Genomic DNA, 17,890 nt, shown 5'->3' with positions numbered 1-17,890 from the left:
TTTTATATTTGTCTTCTTATGTTATCCGAAACAATCCGAACAGGTGGAAGAGAGAAGGCGACATCGAATAATTGGTTTCTCACATCTTGTGACATATAGCCTAGCTATAGGTACATTTGGAGTCGCAGAGGAAGCGGCGATAGAAGTTCGAGTTATAGGAGTAAAGTTCGACTTGCAGTGGCTATTCTAAACTCGAGTTACAAAGATAAAATAATGTATCTGGACACGTGGCAAATAATTCGAGCTAAAGTAAGTTTTATTACAACTTCTAGAGATTTCCGCTTTGAAACGGAGAAGAACGAACAAAATTCTAGTCTTATAAAAGTTTTCGAGTTACGGAGGCTCGAGCTAGCGAGGTTCTATTGTATTTCATTGTTATTTTCCGCCAAATTAATCTCTTAGGTACGATGCGCCACTATAGTGGCTTTCGCGGATGTCATCTTATATTACGAAGCGCCACTATAGTGGCTCACTCTATTACTCATTCGTTCACCATTTGAACAAAATGATCCTTTTCATTTGTTTTGTTTTACATTTTTCTTGTCCTTGCAATGTTCTATAACAGTGTTAACGACAAACAGACAGAATATATAGTCTTTGTTTTTGATACGTCAGCGTCAGATATCAATTGTTGCTTTCCGTTAAAATAAATATACCGTTATTAGATGCTCTTTTTAACATGCCGATCCGTATCCTTTCAATTTTTTAGGATCTTCAAGCTGAAAATGTTGCTTCAAAATAGAAAACGAAAAGCAATTTGAAAAACACTATCGTGCTATGAGTGTAAATTATTAAAGTTAAAGTATATACGTCATACCTTCAAAAAAAATTATAATTTAATTATCAAAAACTTCATTGCAATGTGCTTGCTTAGAGAACAACATTATCCGTTACACATTGCAGTGCTGTATTGTTTACGCATAATTCGCGCCAGAGAAACAGCCTCGGACAAAATTCATATTTCCGTTAGCATAGAAAATAGGCTTGAAAGAATCACATCGATATCGACAGAATTTTTCCAGCCGTCTTATACTTGAAGATTGATAATAATAATTGGAATAATTCGTCTTCTTTAGTACGTGAAGCAAAGTGTACGTAATAATGAGAGCAAGCTTATAAATAATTCATACAGTGATATAAACGAAGTGAATTATTATCACGCTATCCTCAACGCCAACTAGAATAATGAATTACAGAATTAAAGATGAGTCACGAATACTCAAATTAAATAACCACGAACCTTCCTCTTGTTTTACTAATTTCGCCCATAAAATTATTATTTCTTCTTCGTCGCAACATGGTTAACATCGAACGCAACACGTACACAAGCACGAACGTACCTATAAAAATTATTCAGTTCTGTGATTTGTTAATTTACTAAAGAGAGTCGTGCAACTAAAATTGTATTTATCAAATGGTTTTACGATGGACGAAAATACAGAGGAAATATAGTTAAAACGCGTAAACAGATTGCTCGATTCGCATTCCGTGCAATGCAGTGGTATGGAACGCCATGCATCCTGTGCAATGTTGCTCATTCAAATTTCCTATAAACATATAAAAACCCGCGGTTTAGTAATCTTATATTTCAATTGAAAATCGCTTTAGGGAATATCCGACTCAAGTTGTGATATAATTTTCCATATTATATCGTAAGTAATGGCGTCTGTCAAAGGGACCTGTAATGTACAATGCATTAACGAGTTTGCAACAGCTGCCACGATTATTAACTATCTCGTAACTGTATCAACGAAGTTGATATTAAAGCAATTAAGATCGTAACAAAAAGAGAGAGACAGAGAGAAGCAGAGAAAAAGATAGAGAGAGAGAGAAAGAGAGAGAGAGAGAGAGAGAGAGAGAGAAACAGATAGACAGACAAGCAGACAGAAAGAGAGTAATGAAAGAGAAGAACTCAGCAATTCTTTTTTGCCAGCAGTACGATCGATTCGATTTATTTCGTTGAAGTTCTTCTCGTTCTTTGCCAACGTCGGGTCGTATCGGTTCGTTGCCACGAACGATGTTGTTACACGCGATTATCTCGATTTTCCTGAAATGCAACCGGGAACAATTACATAACCAGAGAAACATTACTCGAGTGACCGCACGATGAAACGTGCCAGCGGCAATTAAACTGCGTTTAAGGCCAGGCACGTGGAAAATGAACGAGGGGATGACCGATCGCAATTGCTGTTGTCAGGAAAGCATTGTTGTAGGCAGATTCCCCGAATACCATCCTCCGGTGGAGTATCTCCTTCCCGATCGGCGTTTCTCGTTCGCTTGCTTGCGAAACTCTGCTTGCTCGTCTCACAATTTACCCTTCACGACGTGACACGGCGAACGCTCTCTTTTCCATTCCACGAGCACAATGGATCGTGAATCTTCGGCAGATCGGTCAAGATGTCGAGCGAGGAAATCTTGCGTCGAACTTAAATCAGATTGTAGAGTACGGTAAATAAGATGACGTTGCGCGCGTCCTTTTTCGCTGTAATTGTACCTCCTTCGATGGCTATCGTCCTATCTCAACTCTGCTGCGTTCTTTTGTTTGTCATTGGTAGAAATGCACGTGAGAACGTAGATGGACACAAAAGTTCATCAAATATTGAAGGTAAAGAACAGTGGCTGAAATTTTCCATACAATTTCCACTGTATCCTTTGGTAAAATCTGCTTTTGCCAAAACAATATCACGCGCAAACTTGTCATTAGAATAGGAATAGTCGTAAGATGTTACGAGAAAGTATAGTGGATTTATGGAGATTTCGATCATTGTGCATAATGTTACTGCTAATTGATTGGTGATATTTACACGAGTTGATCGGATTTGAAAATTGCGGGAAGACAATCGTATGACTAGCGGATTCTACGCCGCAGCATAAATCTGTTGGTCAGCGTGATTCTATTACAGTGGTTAATAAACTGACAGGTCAGTTAATGGTTGAATTTATGGCATGACCTGTCCCCTGCTTAACGAAGTTAACGAGGTTTGGGATAATGGCCGCTACGTGCTATTTTATTATCTTGTGGATAGCAACAATAATGCTCTATAGAGTAAATCTGAAAGAAACTTATAAAGTTATTTTTCAGAGTCATTAATTTTACACGGAATTTTCTTCTATACAAGGAACGATTATCTTGTAACGTATACTATGATTTTTCATGTATCTCGTATTTCTGAAATTTACAGGATGATACTCTCTCTCTTTCTCTCTTTCTCTCTCTCTCTTTTGTTAGTTGACTTAAAGGTAGTGTTGCTGATCACACCACAAATCACGCATTCTCGTTACCATTTTACACACATACGATCGTCTCTACCATGAAACAGAGGCAATAGCAGTCTTCGATGACAGATTACACGGAGGGATATGGCGTTATCGCCGTCATGTGATTGACGATGCTGCTTTTGAGTTAACTAGCTGGAGAATCATTCTGTACGTTACGAATATATTTACAAGCATGTCTTTTAACATTAATAGACTACGGATTTTCATACATTCCTAGAAAATCTGAAGATGCAAAAATGCATAAAATGCATATAATGCGCAAAAGTATATAAAATACCCATGGTATGGTATTTGTTATGATATTTAATAGGCAAAACAATTCTCTATCTTTTTAATTATATTCGTGAGAATATAAATTTGCATAAATATCCGCGGTTTAAACGTTACTATATACATACAGAAGTATTTGATAATTCTTACAAAACAAGTTGGTAATCATTTTACAGAGGGTTTCAAAATAGATTAATAAAAGTTCAGTAGTGAAACGAGCTTCGTTGGTGAAGAATATATGTGCGAGTAATTTTTTAACAGATAATCTAACTCTATAATTTAACTAATATAAAGCAATCTCGTTACAAAGGTAAAAAGTACCGCTTCTGATTATTAATTTTCGTACTCCGATAAAATTCACAATACTGTTCCTTCATGTCGATCAAATAATGACGCGAGGAATGTAACTGGGAAATATATTATAAGATAAATAGTTTAAACTGTCCGACGAATGTCATTCGATTTACGTAATTTTAATTCCAATTTCGGATAGAATAAATATTTAAACGTTAATGTTATACCATGGTGTGGTTACAGTACGTTAAACAAATTAATGGAATGATTATCTTTGCGAAACAAACATACATAAATTCTAGATAATAGAGCTCTCCATAATTATAGCTACATGATAGAATACATCGATATAATAACTCAAACCAATCTCCGCGTAGCCTGTTTACCGTCAAACTCGTTTTAATTAAATTCAAAAGCTCGCAGTACAATTTCACTAATAAACCACAAACTTCTCATCTTTTGACATATTCGCGATTTTTTGGGCTTCAAACGTACCTTTCGTTTTGATGCTTTGTGAACATTTCGGTTCACTTCTTTCACGGCACACCTGACAACTAACAGCACGATTCAAGAGAAAATCACATCTAATTATTATAAAAGTTTTGAAATCTGAATTTTCTATCTGCTAATCAGGAATTAACAGAGAGAGAGAGAGAGAGAGAGAGAGAGAGAGAGAGAGAGAGAGAGAGAGAAAGAGAGAGAGAGAGAGAAAGAGAGAGAGAGAGAGAGAGAAACCCGCAATCCTCTCGGCGGGTTAGTAATTGTCTTAGCCAACTGACGATTAGACAGCAATTAATTCTTTCCCAATCAGCGTAAGTGGCAAAAAAAAAAAAAAAAAAAAAAAAAATAGTCGTGGACAAGGTTGTATATTCGCGCATTGTCACGATACACGCAATCCCTTTACAGACGCTACACACGTGCGTTGGTGAAATCGATCACAACTGTCCGTTCCCGTGCTTTTCACAAGGACAAGCAGAATTCCAGGAACGTCCGATCCTCGTCGCTGGACAACGAAACGAACTCGTCGATCAATCGGCACGCTAATGGCGGAATTCGGCCATCGCCACTCGATGCACTTCGTGCAAATTGTATTTGAAGGTACGTCAAGCACCGTTTGGATTCGCAGTTGCCAAATTCTACATTGGCTTTTGATTACACACCGAAGACGTCACTGGAACACTACTCCGCTCATCCGGCTCCGTTAGTTCTTTTCCGCCATTATCGACGTGATGCCGTTTTAACTTCAACGCGTTCACCGCTAAAGCCGTATTTTCACAGATCTTCTAATGGTGTTCCATGATAAAGAAATCGAGTGGGGACTTTTGTCATTGTTGACTTCAATTTTTCAGCGTTGGAAAAACTGCACGGAACAAAAAGAGAAAGAAAGAGAGACAGAGAGTTAAAACGAGGGATTATTGCGACACTCTTTTTACGCGATGTTGAATGTAGCGTTGAGAAACTAAGCAGAGGCCGTAGTACTTACTTTTATGTATCTGCTCTTTTTACTATTCAGATTTAAGTCGTTGCAAACAGTACGTATTATGCTGTGTACTTTTGTATATTGCTTGGATTAGATGCGATTCAGTTCGCTTTTAGATCAAAAGTTTTGTAAACGCCTTCGTTTAGTTCAAATTTTATTCGATTAGCATCTTTGCTGAAATTCATCCATTCAATTCATCATTCATCAAAATTCATTCATTCAATACTTTTATTCTCTGTATATCATATAATTCAAGTCTATGTTTTATGATCTTTAGTAATGTACTATGTATATTACGTATCAAAATTTCTGCTCTTCTGTGTTTTTACAAACGTTTGTAGTACTTTTTGTAAATTTTTGCAAATTCTCTTTGCTGGTTGTTGAAAAGCGCGACATAGTAATAAACGCATTTAAACGAATAATCGTTTTTTACTTGTTCGACGACTGATTCTACGATTTCAAACGCGAAACAATTTTACAGTATGTGCTCTGTACGTGAATCGTATGGATGTATTTTATTCGATATTCTCACGTTTTTAAAAATACGAAGAATCTAACATGACTGATTGACTCGATGAATGATTCACGCACCCATACCTTTTCGCACGTCTTTAATTCTATCGCGGACCTTGTTTTATTTTATTTCTTTTTCTGGTTTTTGATAGTTTATATATAATATAATAGATAGTTTATATATAAGGACTATAAGTAGCCAGAAGTATAACGTGTTGTTGGCTCCTTTAAAAATCCAGTTAATTTTACTCTATTTTATTATGCTAGTCTGTGTCATTAAAAATTATGGTCATTCACTTTGGAACTTTTTAAGAACGTTAAAATCATAATATCGTAAGGAGAATTTTCTCCTTACTTGAGTATCGCTCATAGAAATGTGGGCTACTTAACGTTTCTGACGGATAATCGTAAAAATCTCCATTTTATATAAAGAGAAACATGTCAAAACAGACGCGAAAGAGCAATAAAAAAAAAAAGAAAAATAATAATAAAACAATTAGAAAAATCGGAAAAGTCCCATAATTTTGGAAAAATTTTGTTTCTTTCGAAGAATCGTATTTCTTCGAATATAAATTGCCATTTTATCACAGAGATACGATAACTATAAAATAAAATACATTAATGAGACATTATGAATCGTACAGTTTTGCACCATAAATTTTTCATAAAATTACAAACAAGAAAGATCATGTTTTACCAGAGGAAAAACTATGTCGGTTTAGTCATACTCTATAACATTTCTGGTTTTTAACTGACAAATGGGTCAGCTGTCCAAGCTTTTTATTTCGTAAAATCCTATCCAGGTCGGTATAACAGGTATCCGTTGAATTTCACAATTTTTATGACTTTCATGATTTTGTCTGCAGTACAAACACGTGCCTGGAACGTATCTCTTCCAATGAATATCGCACAAGTGGCACATGAGAGCGATGTTTGAAAAGCGAAGCTACCAAGAATACGTACAGATATTAGTATGACTAAGTGGCAGCTATAAGTACTATGTGCTCAGGAGCAGGTATACCAAGATAAGTCTACAAACGTACAGTGCATGACGATTGAGGGTTATAAAGGACAGCTCCGAGATAAGTTTTAGAGGATATTTTGAGCACACAATTATTTGCGTGACTGATATTTAGAGATTCGTTTATATTGGATGGTAGCGTTATATTGTTATATATAATATCGTGAAATTTTTAGCGGCCAGACATTGTCGTTATATTCCATGGGACTAAATAAGAGACAGATGTTATACAGACATAGGTAGTTTTAAAGCTTTATTTTAAATAAAAAGCTTTTATTTAAATTAAAAAGTTATGAAAAAAATATGAGACACAAAGGAAACTTAATAGCAGATTCGCGGTTACCGCGATATCGTGTAAGAACGGATAAGCGATATTTGCGTTCACTCTGTTTATGCAAACGTAACTAATTCTGCATCTCAAAATGGCGAATTCGTTGAAACGAAACAAGGTAGAAATGAAATTCGTGAGGGGTAATAAATTCTATTTTCGGCCGCTGTCAATCTTGTATTGTCAAGAACCGTGAACATTTCGAGATGAAGAATTAGTTACGTTTGCATAAACAGAGTGAACGTAAATATCGTTGGCGTATTCCTGTATTATATCGCAGTAACCGTGAATTTGCTACCGTTCCCTCCGTATTTCATATCTCTGCTATAACTTTTTAATGAAGTTTTCAACGACTTACGTTCATGTAAATTTTTTTTCTTATTTCGACCATAACACATATCGACAACGTTCGGCAGTTAAAATCTGGGACACCCTATGTATACAGAGTGTTCCGTCTATCTCGTCCACTTTGATATTTTCGTTACTTTTACAGAAACAAAAATATGTACGAGCAAAAAGCTTTTCAGTTTGCAACGACAAATATCGTGATTCGCGTTTGTTCTCTTCAAGATCGTTTCTTTTCCTTTTTCGATTTCCACGATCATCGATAATTTCTCAACAATAACGAGATAATTTTCATCGTCGTATCGTTGTAAGCTAATAAAAGAACGAATTTCAACGCGCAGATATGTTGAAATGATCTTGAGTAGACACAATATGTCGGCAATGATATAACGTAAGATAGTAAACAGAACTTACTCGTTCGCTGTGTCCGATACAACCGGCGAATGATACAAGTTCAAATCCTGGAACACCACTTGGACTCGTTCCTTTCCCCGTCCCTGGAAGTCGTATGTACAGTGCGTCCTCGGTGGATAAGGTTTCGGATATCCTGGTGACATGACTATCCCTGTTTTCGTCGAGTCACTGTTGAAAACGATATCGCACAGTGACGCTAAAAAAAACAAGATAACAAAGCACGTTACTTGTGGATACAACGAAATGCAAGATCGTTAAGCGACTGTTTGACTTTTTTCACTGCTGCTTTGTCTATCGGTATAGTTATCAAACCTTGATCGGATTTCAAACGCAGGAGAATTAAAAAAAAAAAAAGAAAAAAAGAAAAACGAATATTCCTAGTAGACTACCCAATGACCTTGACATATGTCGTTAAGGACAGTGAGTAACCCCCAGAAGATTTCAGCCATTGTTCGTTATCGTTTAAAAAATCATTAACGAAACAAGATTTGTAAAAAAACAACGTATGCTATGCATATACGTATCATAAAGAAACACAGTACGCATTGCTCGCTCGCTTCCACTCGCTCGTAAAAATCTAGTTCAACACGATACCAATTCCACACGTGAGTGAAACGAGCGAGCCATTTTTAAGAAAAAAAGTTTTTTCGCCGAAAATCGGCCCCCCTACGCTCGTATGTAGAATTGGTATTGGGTTGGACTAGATTTTTACGAGCGTGCGAGCAACGCGTGCGGCGTTTCTTTGAAATAAAAACTGGCAAACGTGACTGTCGTGTGGGCTATGTGCGTGTTCGCAGTCGCACATATTTACGCATAGGTAGAATACGATGAAAGTAGTAATAATTTTGTTAATAGATTATTGAAGAATAACCATCGATGGCTAGAGACTTCAGCAGGTTGTTCAGCACAATGTCCTTGATAACATATGTCAAGGTCAGTGGGTTCTATTTTGTCAAGATTCGCCACTAGTTGCATCATCATGCGAATAATTCGTAATTATACGATGCAGCGACGCAATTAATAATTATATATGAAATAATAGCAGTTGCCCAGGTCTCGTCACATTCCACCAACCCTTCTTTCACGCGCAAAAGTCTCATAATTAAACTGTATTCTCTCTCCATATACATATAAGTTAAAATACGTACGTATATATGTCAGGTAAAAGGTTTTATATAGCTCGATTTATCCGCACTTAAATTGGCACGAATATTCCTCATCATCCCTCTACAACCCCCTCTTAACTTACGCCCGAGAAATTATTTTTGTGCAGCAGCTCAATAATTTTCAACAATTTTAAGAGAACATGCGAAGAATCAATTTTCCTCGTACGATGGTGTGAGTGTTCCTGAATGGTTTGAAAATTTATCGCAGAAATATTAGTTAAAAAGCTCAGCCTCTCAAAAGCCCGAGCAACGCCAGGCACACGCAGCTAGTAATTAGTAATAACGATGCAAAAATCCAAGATCATTGGAGCTGGCTTCTCTTTTATTAACATTCGCCGTGAAACCTAGTGTTTAATGAAATGAAAATTACGAGGTATGATTGTTTTAATGCGAATTCTTTGCACAAAGAATTCTCTCGAAATGTTTGCGAGATAGCTGCCGATAAGTTGTCTCGCGGCAACGCTCGCGATTTTAATTAATTGGCTTCATGTTAATTACCAGATACAAAGAGTATTAATTTATTGTCCTTTTAGTTCATTGGCTTGTTTGCGTAATTAGTTGGTCACGCAGGGCATGTAACATAGACGCTTCAAAGGTAACGAATTATACGCATGATGATGGCGTAAAATCTGTTTTGATAGCAAATGTAAAATTTCGTCACTCAGCCTCGTATTTAACAGACTCGACGTAACATTTTCACCTTATTCAACGATTTGAACATGGATTTTACATATGCGAATAGAATATGGAAAAAGAGTTACACGTAATCGTGGAATAAAGCTATCTCTTCGTTCGTCTTTATTATCTTTCTTCGGTTTCTATCTGTCTGGTTCCTATCGCGTCTCTTCCGTTTCTTACATTAAGACGTTACACTGTGTTCGTCAAATCGGCATAAGAAAAAATGAGATTATAAAAGATAAAAAGGTTGTAAGGATGTTCTTGAATGCTTGAAATCCAAAAGATACGATACGACAAGGATTTACTGCATGAGAAGTAAAAAAGTGAAGTGATATGTACGATGGCTTATGAATTTTGTATGAGTGTTTGAATCACAGTCTCACGAACGTATATCTGGATATCGTTCTCGAGATTATTAACATATCGAAAATATTGTTCATAGTGGCACATTCCTCGTTAAGACGACTGCAGTTGCTTTTTATTTCTTTGAAACGGCGCTACACTTTCAACAGTTTGAATAACAGCGTGATATACGCGACGAGACAAATTTTTCAAAGAATTCGCAAAGAATTAAGGTACATGAAGCTCCTAGTAAACCGATGATATGAAGAGCGTTATTATGTTATGACAAATAACTTTCAGCGACGCTATAACTTATCACAGAATATCACGATTCGATCATTTAGCTCTCTATTAATATTGATTGCAGTGCAATATCTCCGCTTCAATTTAACATGTCTCCGGTACGATTTACGTCAAAATTATGTATTTTAATAACGTGAAGCTGACGAAGAAAATTAAGACATAATATATTGATACGTGATGTTTATTGATGTATCTGCTCGTAGAACCTGATTTATTTGACAATGATTATAGCTAAATAGGATACATATATTCGAGCATTAAATCGTAGTTTAAAACATTGACTTATTGTAGTGCGGTCATATTGCCTAATTAAAATTGGTGTAAGTTATTCTTTAAGCTGATTGAAATGAATTTTTTTCTTTTAACTATTTGAACGTATAGAAAATTCGAAAAATTATATTACCTTCTTACTAATGTACATTGAAAAGAAATAGACCTGTTTCGTGATTTATTATGTGCATAATTGAACTTTTAATTATAATTCTACTCTTTTTTAATTTTCAAGCTTTTATGCTTATTGCATTTGATTTACTAAATACTTGAAGAGGGATTTTCGTGTGACAACAATAAAAACAAGTGACTTTTATGATTTTTTTTTAAACTAACTACCGCTGATTATGTGGAACTCTTTGGACTGTAGAATGTAGATAGTCTCCAAGTGTAAGTGCAATTTGTTTATTTCACTTCTTCTTATTGTTTATTGTACATTGTATAAACCTTGTGATTATGTTTGACGAAATGTCATTTGACATTGTCGGCGTGCAGTACAACATCTGTTCATAGTCATCGAAATGTAAAAGTTAAAGAATTTTCTTAATGTTTGATAGATTATTCTGCGATTGAACCTATGTTTGAGTGAAAACCGTGAAAAATTGAAGTTCTAACGTTTCGAAAAATATTTATATTTTTCGGCAGGTAAATTGAATGTATATTATCTAAAAAGGCATTATAAATAAATAATGGAATAAAAATTTGAGGTTGGATCCATGAACGGAAATTTGTAACAAAGTGAATGAGTTTCGTTCGAAATTGATTGATCAATTACTTTTTCAATTATCGTACACGCCAGTTTAGGAAGTTGATAAACAATCGGAACAATTTAAATAAAAAATTACATTTCTACTTCTATTTAGTATTACAATTTAGTAGTACTTGTTTCAAACACAAATTCATCAAAATCACTTGTTTTCCTTGTTGTTATATGTTGTTGTTAAATCAAAAGTTTAGTAGATATACTGTTGAGGTTATTAGATGTATGTGAACGAAGGAACGCGTGGATAAATTGTGAGGTTGAAAATATATTTTAAATACTGAAGTGTAAATACAAATCGGAATATAATCAAGCAGTATGTATAATCAGCAGTGTTACCCTATGACAGAAAACCCTGAAGCCAACGTTGTCTGTGTACAGTTTATGGTCTGCCTTTGACCCAGTCCTTTGTCTATACGTTGTCGATGATTTTTCAGTGCTTGAAAAAACTAAAAGACCAGATCTAGAGTTTTCTTAGAAGTGATGACCACTTCAACATCTACTGTATATTAAGCAATTCACAAGCATCGATATCAAACCTTATAAAAATGTAATTACAATTAAATACAAATTACAATTATAATTAAATGTAAATTAAAAATCTATGTACTGCTACTACCTGAATTGTTCTAACATTGTATATTATCTTTATATTATGTATCAAAAGCTGTTACAAAATAAACGAAGATATTTTTACATCCGTTCGTAAATTCTTCGATAACTGGGTTAGCAAGCGACTGTCTCGTAGACTTGCTGCGATTACGGTGCCGTTTCACTTCGTTAGTGGCCAATTTCCGCGGAAACGGCAGATTACATAAGCGAGAAACGAGCAATGCGACCGAATCCGCAGCGGTCAACAAACGCGAGCGTTGTCGAGCGATTCGTTAAATCGTACAATACTCCGCGGCGAAGGAAATTAATGAGCTGGTCGGGGTCTCCGCTTTAGTCAGAAAAATACAAGGAAATGCCTGGGCCACGACAAGTACCCGCCCTAATTGAATAATCGTGCCGCGCCGGTAACAGCCATGCGATTCGCCAATTTTAATTCACTTTCGACGTTAATGCGGTTTCTATTTAACGATAGGAAAGACCCGTACCGAAATTAACGTGCACCTTTTCCACGTTTAACTCGGCGAAGCTAGTATAATTCAACAATTTTCATCAGCAAAATTTTCTACACAATTTCAACCGGCTGCTTGATATACTGTATGATTCATAAATGCGCATCTATATATTTTAGACGAGTGTATTCGAGGCGACTCTACGTTTTAAAATAAGTTAAAATTGTGGCGAATTTACATTGACGTTCCCAAGTACACGGACACTTTGTTCGATTCATATCAACGATACACGAATAATTAATAAGATATATGAACGAATACGATATTTACTGCCTTCCTGCAAAACCAATGGATGTGTATCATACGAGATATTAGTTGTTTATTTAAAACCTTATCAATGGTACATATTACTTATCGAGGTGTTAAGCGATCTTAAATATCGCTGCTGGAATCATTCACGACAGTCCTCTCATTATCAATTCTGGATTTGTCCTGTTTTGCGACCAAGTTTTCAGGACAGAAGAAGAAAGAAAAGACAATATTTTATAAAAATACCGCTTTTGAGCGGCTTAACACTTTGACTACCACATTGGTCATACCGGCCACGGTTTCTCCTGTGACGCTACGGTGATTGGTGATTGAGCGCTTGAACTTCTTACAATTGTAAAAATTGTATAAAAATTAACAGTTAGGGCATTTTGAATATAACCGATAAATAGAAGATACTTTGAAATAAAAAGTGCCCCATTGAACAATTAAACATTTTTATTAGAATATCAATAAAAAAAAAAAAAAAAAAAAAGAACAAATCTTGCATCTAACGATGTACTGTGTTTGCATCCATATCTTTGAGGGGTAATCTACGAATATTATTATAAACACACCTTAGAAAATAATCGTAAATGCTGCTTTATAATCATATAATTGAAGTTAGAAGTGTGCACATACCTTACTATTATATATAGAATGAACAAATACTGTTTATTAATATCTTCTACACGTTTCAACGATATATTCTGGACGTTTTGCTTACGACGAAATAACAAATGCGAATGGTTTGTTGAAATAAACAAAGCCTTGTTATAATATGTCGCTATCAACTGTTAGAAAAGCGCTACGGTAGTCACCCGTGACCATAAATAAAATAAACGGTCCATTGGGGAAGAATGTTGTCTTACATCGTCAATTTATTATTATTTTGCCATTATATGTTTTGAATAATAAAAATACTCCCGTGGTGTCTTGAGAGAAACATGCGATTTCAGCATGGCAGTCAAAATGTTAAATTCAATTATAAACTGTAATGTTAACAATGTAAATGCGACAGAAAATATTGTATGGCTACATTGCCAAAACCACTTGTCAATAGAAATTCCGTGTTTATTGAGAATATACATATGTAATATACATTTTCTTGGGCAATAAACGTTATATATATATATATATATATATATATATATATATATATATATATATATATATAACCATTATCAATTCTGAAAGAGCCTTCTCTATTTTATGTCCATGCATCGACAGCTAACTGAACTGACGATAACGTAATGTTCGTCCGTTCTGAAACATGGACGTGCATTTGTGAATCACGCTAAATAGAAGCTGCATAGAAGTTGCCAAAAATATAGTAGCCTGGTAAAATGCAAAAAATTCAGAGTGAAGAAGGAGAACGTATAGAAGACCGGAAGAATGTTGAGCAAGTAAAGCTGTTTACCCGCGCATTCATTATTTAAGTCCTCTGAGGGAACCGCAGCAGCAGCTTATCGACTTTTGAACACCGCTTATACGGCAAGTCAAATAACGGGAATGAGCAAAGAGGTGCGCGATAGGAGCGGGGTAAACGTTTTAATTTGCATTCATGAGCCGTCCTCTCAAAATTCTTAGGAGGCCACCAAGTATTCCAAGTGCGTCTCTCCGGTTATATCCAAAGGGCGAATTCACTTATGACGATCGATGCGTCTGCTTACTTGGAAAGAATATGGCCCGGTTAGCCTAATGTATTCGTTGAGTAGCCGATGCAGACGGCAGATCTGAATCAGGGGATAAGAAAGCATTTTATATCGAGAAGTTAACAATCGGAAACGGACGGTCTATCGATTACTTCGACGAAGATCGACTGCTTTATTTTCGGACTATTGTTGCAACGCATCGAAGAGAAGAGAAGGAGGTTCTTCGGCTTCCTCCCTTTATCGAACTCGTAAATGCTCCAAGAATTATATATCATTAAGCGTTTTTATTTTCTGATTATGTACGAAGAATGAACGAAGTACGAGAACTCATTGAATTATTAGTTGAAGGAATCCTATCGACAATCGCGCTGTTCATTATACAAATTTCCTTATAAATAGACTACGGATTTTCGTGCATTTATAATGAATTTAAAGGTGCAGCGATCCAGAGAATGCAAATGAAAAGGGGGTAGTACTCGTAATTTTTAGTAGCCGAAACAGAGTACCACGCAAGTTCCATTTCCTTAGTTCTCTTCACGAAGATACGATACTACATAAAAATCCGCAGCCTATTTATGTCTCGTTTTATTCTGAAACGAAGTATAAAAGAGAGAAATGCATGTCACAAAAAAATCTGAAAATGTTCTAGTGCAGTGTAAATCTGTTTCGATATTTTCGTCATTTCGGCAAAGAAAGAACAAACAGACAAAATACGCAAAGTGTAAAAATGTAAACACGGAGGAGCTGCAAATCCCAAATTTCAAATTGATACAAACAAATATATATGTATGCACAGTGTGCGTTTCGTTTATCATAGATTTCTTGATACGGAAGCAAGGAAAAATGTAAAGTAGTACGCTTTTGTTCTTCGTACGATAAGTTTGATAAAATTAATTTATATTAAGGTAATGGTTTCCGGACTGATAGTCCAAGCTGAAGTATTCAACACTTTAATGTAGTTTATAAGGTCTACGATGTATACAGCCTAGAAGCTATAGTCTTGTTGCTTAGGCTGTATGTTCATTAAATGGATATGCTAAATAAGCTTGGCATGTAACATGGAGGTCCATTGCAATTTGTACAATTATGTAAGGGTAATTCCGTGATAGAACGTAGTTACTGTTAATTGTATTCAAAAGAACTTTTATTAACGCTCTGCTCATAACACGCAAACCGTATTGTTCCAACGCAGTATCCGTACTTTGATTAATTATACGAATTAAATTTTTCCTATTTATTACAGATTTATTCATGAAAGTGGCGCGGCTCACGTGTTCGATCGTATATTAATACCGAATTATTTACTATACGGATTTACGAGTAATATTTGCGTGCTTCTTTTTTCAAACGGATTCACGTATATCCTATTTTGAAAAGCTTTTCATTTGGATATTTTTGACTTTACTATATTATGTCTGATCCTTATTAACACGCGCATACACGTATCGCTAATATAAAAAACACCAGGTATATGTACAGGGACCCTCGAGAATTTCCAATTTTCTCAGAAATGTTAATAAACGACCTACAACATCTGCTTTAGCCTTCAATTCCACGGTATCTTTTGTTTAATAATATGGTTTTTTGCTCGCAAGAAAACCATACTCTAAAAAGTATGACAGCTTTACGAACACGGTAATTTCGGATCCTGTTGTGTTCTTTCCGTCATTTTCGACCGAATCGTGTTTTTCTGTTGCTAAAAGCTTCTCTAAATTTAAGAAGAACGTCGTGTAAAGGTATCCAATTTACAAACACAATTAAACCCGAACTTTGTATTGAAAAATATCTCGTTGATTAATTCGTGTAAATATTCAGTTGTCCGAAAAGTTTCTTTCGTTTTATAAGGAAATAATAGACGCACAATGTCTTTTGTTTTATATTGGTTTATTGAATTATGCAGGAACATAATAATAGAAATATAACGAAATGGATCATATCTAATTTAATAAAATAATATAAAGCAGAAATTGTTGTTCATTTATTATCACCTTATGAAACGAAACTTTTCGGACAACCTAATACTATAGAGGTATGACGATTCGAGCGAAGTGAAGCATCGAATATGAATATGATACGATCGCTCAGACGATAAAGGACTATCTCAATTTTTTTTTAATAAGAAGTTTACAAATTTGCTGGTAGAAAGAAATTGAAATGTATCGATCAGTTCTTAAAGGTATACGAACATTCTTTTGCTTTGCTGGAAGCAGACAACGACGAACAAGAGCCTGTTTTTGTTAGAATGCTTCAACTAGGCCCGATACAGACGAGCGACTTTTGTCCGTGCGATCGTATGTCTGTCTTCGTTGTTCTCAACCGGGAAAAGAAAGAAAGACTTGGAATCGTGCGGACAAAAGTCGTCTACGTCGGGCCTTACAAAGAATATTGCAGATCAAGTTAATACCGGTTCAAGTAAATTAATAAGTTTCAAGATATTCGAATTAAACCGAACGAGGCTTAATCTTGCGAAACAAAAAAGCGAAGAAAAGAAATTATGGAGAAAGCTTGCTACCTAAAATTTTCTCGAAAAAACTAGAGAACAGATAGAAGAAATCATCAAAGTATCTGTCTCGTTTGAATACACGTCGCACAAAATGCCTCGTCAAACGTAAAGAATTGAAATTCATTGGAAATTGTACTTCTCGGTATCATCGAAAGGGCGGCGATTAATTCCAGGCGCATAACCGAACCTTGCCGCGGCATCATGCACAGGGCTAATTAAAATCTCGTTCGCTGAAATTGTCATACAAACGTGTACACAATGGCCGTTGGCGTCCAACTGTGACTCTCAACGCCGGTTTCCCGAAATTTAATCGCACCTCATTCCCATTTTGCGTTACGCACATCCACGCTTCTGTGAAACTCGTGCTTGGAAAATTTCAATTTACCAACAGAGTCAGTTTCGTAGGAAACTCGTCGAATATCAACGGGCTATCCAACCACCAAACACATCTCTCCATCTGGATCGCTTGACGTGTGAAAAAGGAAGTTAAGCAAAGCTGGTGGAATTCCGCTGTGTGTCAAATCGACTCGAGCGCGTAATTTCGAAAACTCTGGGCGCGTCACTCTCTCTATGGTAATTGCACGTCGACGCAACGCCACACGCAAGCACGAGTCGGTCAACGCGTGGGAATTGTTTTAAGCTCGTTTCACTAGCCGACGGAGCAGGTCGTCGCGTCGCCTTCGTTGCAATACAGGCAATCTATCGTCTGGTTGGTGGTCATCGCGCGAAAAGCTCGCGCCAGTTCGTAGAACCGCAAGAGGGTGAAAACCGTTGACAATCCTCGCCTTGCCGCAACTGCGGATTTCCTAATTAAACAGCGTATTTGACCGAGGACAACCGAGTCAGCAGGCACCAACCTTCCGACGGTATTAATAATTTACTGTTGAGAAAGGAGGAAGGGA

The 17,890-nt window shown here is 36.0% G+C and overlaps 1 protein-coding gene across 1 annotated transcript in view; it reads right to left on the bottom strand.

The window, feature by feature from the left end:
- Positions 1-17,890, bottom strand: part of LOC132911885 (suppressor of lurcher protein 1) — a 535,060-nt gene that overhangs the window by 60,254 nt on the left and 456,916 nt on the right. The window contains exon 9 of the mRNA XM_060968897.1: positions 7,945-8,140. Within this exon, the coding sequence (XP_060824880.1) occupies positions 7,945-8,140 (196 nt within the window). The remainder of the gene's footprint in view (positions 1-7,944; positions 8,141-17,890) is intronic.

This window comes from Bombus pascuorum, chromosome 11, assembly GCF_905332965.1.
Source record: "Bombus pascuorum chromosome 11, iyBomPasc1.1, whole genome shotgun sequence".
Lineage (NCBI taxonomy): Eukaryota > Metazoa > Arthropoda > Insecta > Hymenoptera > Apidae > Bombus > Bombus pascuorum.
The sequence above is the reverse complement of the archived record's forward strand: the minus strand, read 5'-3'. Positions and strand labels throughout refer to the sequence as shown.